Genomic DNA, 6,391 nt, shown 5'->3' with positions numbered 1-6,391 from the left:
TTGGCCAAGTGCACCCAAATTCACTTACTACATAAACAAAGAAGGAAATCTAATTTGTCTGTAGCAGTGATGTTAACAGGGTAGACATTGTTGCAATTGACAGGAATCACGTAGTAAGTTCTTTGGAGTATTTGGGATCCTACACGGGTGATTTTTGATATATTCATGTTAGGAATTCTAGGGTAAAATGTTAGGCACATGTTTCAGGTCCATACAAAATCTCTTCTGAAAGAAGAACAACCTTGTCAGCCACAGAAAAGATAAAAGCAAAGAAAAAATTAAAGTCAAAAGCTGTTACTTCTTCATTTATGAGTTAGAACAAGTTTCATTCCAGCAAAACATGTCTTAGCACTCTCATAGTACAAGAGTGACACTACGATATCTTTATATGACAACAGCTTGAAGTAGCCGGAAACATATCATGATGTCCAATGGGATTGGAGGTTGAATTTCATTTCCGTCCAGACGAAGGTATCGGAGGCGAGGGACGTTGCCATAGTAACCATAGTCTTCTTCTAGGGCAATTGAGACTGGGCATATTTGAGTACCATTGACACCTGAAAATGGAGATCAACATGTTAGGCAACTTCTATGGGAAAGTTTTTATGAGGATAAAGTTCATTTAGGAAACAAATAAAGGAGATTTCTGATGATATTTGCATGGGAGACAGTTTTTTCTATGAATTTGGAAAATGACAACAATTAACTACTTTTTTGATGGGGCAAAAAAGCATCTTAACATAATGTAATCTAGATCAGTGAATCACATATTTACTGTGTTGCAATTATGAATAAAGGCCACTAGATGCATAATTTTGCCTTGGACAGAGGACATTAATTTAGGCCACTACATAGTAAGCTTTGAGAAATAGCTCTCTACACTCTGAGAGAGCTGGACAACATTAATGCTAAGGGGTTTGGAACATCTTATTTCAGTTTTAGGCTGATAATATTTCCTAATGAAGATCCTGAATTCAAAATGGTTACCGCATTGAATCAGAAAACATTTCCATAGTGTTAGTAACTTTCAGCATCTGTACTTTCCTGTTCTCTCACATTCTTCAGTAGAGCTGGTTCAAATTGCGGGAATAAAACTTTTAAAACGGGATATTTTTCTTCCTAATCTGAAATCCAACAAATCCTCAAAATTCTGCATACATTCCACATAGTTTGTTTGTGTTCGGATAAAATTTGAAACTATGGCTTAAATCACTATCCATATTCATAAATGTTGAATAGCTTGGTTTTTTACAGTCTCTTCTAGGTTAGCTCTACTCCCTGCTTTTCATTTTTTTATTTCAGATGTTGAGTGGTCAGTTATCTGCTGCCCTATTTCAGCCTCAAAATGGGCTCACTCTAGAAAATACTGAAGTTGTGTTTGTTTATCAAAGATGTCAAATTTCTTTGCCCAAATTGTGGTATTTAGTGATTGGTCTGACTGCTTGAGGATTTTTTTCACCCCAGACCAACTGAAAAAAAGTGAATGAAGAATGTGTATTAACAGATTTTTTTGAACATATTTTTAGCAACCTAGATTTCTACCAAAATTTTTCACCCTTTACATTTAGAAATGATAATATGCACGCACATTGTGATTACAATACCTCCCCCAAATCAGATAAATGTTATGACCTAAAAATCACAGCAGAAGCTACATTTTTTTTTTACAAAAGAAAACCCTTCACTCTATTTTGAACAACTGTATAGATCTTGAAAGTGGACTTTGTCATGGAAACTAGATAAACACATTCAGTTGTCCAAGGCCTGAAACTTTGGTCATATCTGTGATATCAAAACTTTTTTGTTTATCTTGTGAAATTTTGATTAATATTGGCAAAGCTTTTGATATTTTGGATGAAACAAGCTACAATTATTTTTATGTGGGAAGCTACAAAGCAGAAAGCCTGAGAATTTTCATTGTGAAAACAGCTATTACAAGTTTTACAGGTGAATCGACATTATGTAGCTGAAAATATCCACATTTTCTGGTGAACACTACTGTCAGAAGACACAATGGCTTCAAGTGTGTTCTACGTCTTGGTCTTCTCTGACCTGGAAACTGTCTCACAGCCATTTTTACTGGGTTAATTACTCCAGCCTTAAAGCTAGGCAGCAATTATCCAGTCACTGGCCTCCTATGAAAAATTTATTTCTTGATGATGTGGGTATGACATGGTTTGGGTTTTTATTGTTCACTTCCCATAAACAATAAGTCCTACTCAAAATATCAGAGAAGTAAAAGCCTTTCCCTCTTCCTCTTTCAATCCTCTTCATGTGTATATTACTGAATTTTGTTTAAGCAAGGGGGACAGGCCTATGCATCTACATGGGTACAATTTACCCAACCAAAAATGATTCATGTAGAGGTTAAGTGTCAGCTTAAGTGAATAATTTAGAATCTCTTCATAAACTGAGAGATATGAATGTTTCCAAAAGGTGATTTGCAGCTCCTTAAAATGGGAGGAGTTTCCCTCACAATCATGTCTCTCTTTCCATTAATTGAGTAGGTGTCTCTATGAGTAGCCCAAATCAGATAAAAAATCTAGGATAGTTAATTTAAAGACAATTAAATCCACTCCAGTATTGTTATGTGGCATCGTATTTAAAGATGAGACTCTGGATCTGCTATAAGGGAAAACTGCATAATAGATTCTCATGATTATCTAATACTGTATATCTGCTGAAGAACTGAAGATCCTGTTTCTTTTTCAGAAGAAAACTCATAATTTAGAATCATAATTTAACTACTGGGCCCAAGGACTTCTTTTCTCCACACACTGAATAACATCAGGTCAGAGTATCTATCCCAGCCTCCTGGTCTTCTGGGGGAACTTACTATTCACTCCCTTTTACCTGTTCTTTGATAGCACTGTAATACCACCTGTTAAGCCTTGAGCCCTTGCTACACCATCATTTCATGCTTACTTGTTTCCTTTAAAACTTTTATGCTATTTAACATCTCCCCAGAGTCTCACAAGTGTATCTCCTACATAAATATGTAAGCATGGGTGTTTTAAAATGCTATGGAACAAGAGTGATGCCATGTTAGAGCCATAATTAGTTTTGATTTTATGTTGATTTTACTTCCAATTTTTAAGTGCTTTTTTTCTCTGTGTGTTGAGATCCTTAGGAAAGGAACCACAGGGAAAACTCTTGTTCCACTGAGGCTGATGATGAGGCTATCACTGACTTCCTTGGCCTTCAGAAGAAGGCCTTATATCTTCATGAGTGATCTCTGGGGACAAGGTCTTGCACTTATATGAACAGATGTTACCCAGTAATACAATAAAACATAGGCAAACTGTATTTACATAGAAATTTTGATGTCTGAGCTCTTGGAGTGTCAGCAGTATAACTATGAATCACCAAGAGAAAATAAAGTAGTGACTTGCAGTTATGCAAGAGAATTAATATTACAAAAAGGGGTGTTACTGCACCCATAAAAGTAAACCTTCAGAAGGACCCTTTGTGGAGAAACCAGATCAAGGCTTTAACAGTTATTTTTCTTTCAAAACTTTACATTGGTTATCTTAAAGTAATGACTGATTATTAACTTCCAGGGTTTAAGAAGACAAAAACCAATCTGCAGAAATAATGTCAAGTCTTATTACTCCTGCCCAATGGAATTACATTCCTTGTTTGTAATTCTAAATGCCCCTTGGGATATCATCTATTAGAGCAGTGTCCCATGAAGACTGTGTCATTATTCCCTGCCTCTTCAATAATTATGCTATGTGGTGGAATGTATCTTACATAGTACATAGTTTTCATTTAAGTTGTGAGGTTGGGTTTTGTTGGGTTTTTTTTTATTCTTTCTTTCTTTCTTTCTTTCTTTCTTTCTTTCTTTCTTTCTTTCTTTCTTTCTTTCTTTCTTTCTTTCTTTCTTTCTTTCTTTCTTTCTTTCTCTTTCTTTCTTTCTTCTTTCTTCTACTTTATATGCAGTTATTAAGAATTAAAACTTTTTCTTTGTTGTTTTAGTTAGAAGCAGTTTCGTGCTTAAGCTGACAAATTTTGAAAAGTGGTAAAGACATTAGGAATATAAGGCTTGTGGAAAAATATTGTGATTAACTTCATGGGTACTCATGCATCTTTGGAAAGTGGGTCATACTACACATGTTGAAATTCATGGTTTTAAGCTTTGTCAGATTTCAAATAAAGATAATTTGGCAGCTCTTTAAACGCTACCTAGATACAAAACCCTTCTTAAACTGGACAGGCTACATTCCATTGATTTCAATTGAATGTCCACCTAAAGTGACAGGATAAAGTCTGCACCTGAGGCACTGCAGTGAAGCAATTAAAATAAATCACTTCATAGCCAGAGGGCAGTTAAATATGTTCAGAAACACCATATTTCATAATCCCTAACTATTTAATTAACTTTTAGAATTCTTGCAGACCACTTAAATAAGTCCCAGTCATAAAAAAAAATATTTTTCTTTACAAGATTTCATACTTTAATTTTGTAAAGTGCAATGAATGAATCTAAGTTATTAAGAGATATCCTCCTTTCACGGGTCCTTTTTTCATGCAAAAGCCAAGTATATTTTTGAACTACTGTGTCAAAAATGAGTGGTAAAGGACTGTGTATTCAACTAAATCACCATGACAGGAAGATAAATATATAGACTTAGCTTCCTTCAATTCAGTGATAAATATAAAGTCATCACTTTTGCTTTGGCTTTTGGCATGAAACAAAAGAATTATTGAGCAGATAATTTCATTATATAAAATATGTGATGCCCCTAACCATGACATCCCCACTATACCTGGATAAATTTGGAAACAGTGCTAGGAATTGAACTATGACATGACAACAGGCTCCTGTGGTCTTGGGTACAAAACCTTGCCTCATTTACACAAAGTGGAAAATGTTGGAAGATATTTGAGGAGATAAATCTTAGTAGAACAAAGCTTCTGTAAAGTCAGCAAAACACTGAAACATTGTCCAGAGCGGTCATCAATGCCTATCCCTGGAAACTATCAAGGTTAGATTGGAGGGGGCTCTGAGAAACCTCATCTATCTGGAGATGTTCCTGCTTATTGCAGGAGGGTTGGACTAAATGATCTTTAAAGGTCTCTTCCAAACCAAATTATTTTAATCACTTTATTTCAAAGACCATTTTCTGTAGTTAAGTAGACACTTTAAAATAATTATATCTTGGTAGGGTCCTATGCTGACAATACACACTTACTTTTGATTTTGTTGTGATCAAGATGAAGGTGCTCAAGGTGAGCATTGATTGGTGGAACTTTAGTGAGCTGATTGTAAGACAGCTGTAGATCTAGAATAGATGACACGTTAAACCCATTTGGAGGGATACCATCATCAGATAACTTATTGTAGTTCAGCCTAAGGAAAGTCACTTTGGGTATCGCACTGAAGTAGTTTTCTGGTATAACTTCAATGGAGTTGTTGTCCAAAAACAGCTGCAGTGTGTTAGCTGGAATGCTTAAAGGCATTTTCCTGAGTGAATTTTTTGCTATGTTGAGTTGCATAAGATTATTGAGTCCTTGGAAGGTGTCACTTTGAAGAGCGCTGTCCAACAGACTGTTCTGGTGCAGATCTAGCATAGTAAGGTTTTCCAAGTTGCTGAAGACTCCTTCTGGAATTCTGGAGATTTTGTTTCTAGCTAGTCTTAGCTGCTCCAGGCCCACTGGTAGTGGGGCAGGCACCTCTTCCAATTCATTGTCTTCAAGGAATAAGTAAAGCAGTCTTTTCAGCTTGCTCAGCACACCACTCTCAATTCCATTGTTTGTGATCTTATTCTTGTTCAGATTTATCCATCTCAGATGAGTGGCATTCACAAAAGGCTTCTCTGAAAGTGTTTCAATTTGATTGTTTTGAAGATAGAGGTACCAAATTCTCGCTGGAATTGCAGGTATTTCTTGAAGTCCTTTGTTATCGCAGTATAATGCATTGGGGAAACTAGGAGGACAAAAGCACTCTTGTGGACACTCTGAAGTGTAGCGAGACCAATGCTCAGGATCCAGATCATCATAAACTTGTCTCACAGTTCGAGTCCACACAGAATTGACCAAGAATAGGAGAGAAAGGCTTGTATACACTTTTAGGATCATTGTGTTTGCCTTGGAAGGAATAAAAAACAATTAGGTGTCTCTCAACAGAACTTTCTAGCAGCATATTAGAGTAATAAAACAGTTTTGCATATAAAAAAGTAATTACTTTATAAACAGCCAAATTCTGTCCTTTAGGGTATTACCCATGGAATGTTAAAGAAATACTGAACAGTAATATAAGAAGTATAAACAATCCAGTGCCCTGTGCTGATGAACATTTCCCTGATTCAACTTAGATGCCACACTGGCTACCAGTTTAACTGATGTTCGTGCAAGTGTCATTTCAAAGAACCTGAAAACACGGATCATT

At 35.8% G+C, this 6,391-nt stretch overlaps 1 protein-coding gene across 1 annotated transcript; it reads right to left on the bottom strand.

Moving 5' to 3' along the window:
• Window positions 1–384: 384 nt before the first annotated feature.
• Window positions 385–6,081, bottom strand: KERA (keratocan). Its single transcript, XM_071549939.1, has 2 exons — window positions 5,196–6,081; window positions 385–557 (listed from the first exon to the last, which is right to left on the bottom strand). Exons 1-2 carry the CDS (start codon window positions 6,079–6,081, stop codon window positions 385–387), a joined length of 1,059 nt encoding a protein of 352 aa, XP_071406040.1.
• Between the last annotated feature and the right edge of the window lie 310 nt (window positions 6,082–6,391).

The sequence above is a fragment of the Pithys albifrons genome, chromosome 3 (assembly GCF_047495875.1).
Source record: "Pithys albifrons albifrons isolate INPA30051 chromosome 3, PitAlb_v1, whole genome shotgun sequence".
NCBI lineage: Eukaryota > Metazoa > Chordata > Aves > Passeriformes > Thamnophilidae > Pithys > Pithys albifrons.
The sequence above is the reverse complement of the archived record's forward strand: the minus strand, read 5'-3'. Positions and strand labels throughout refer to the sequence as shown.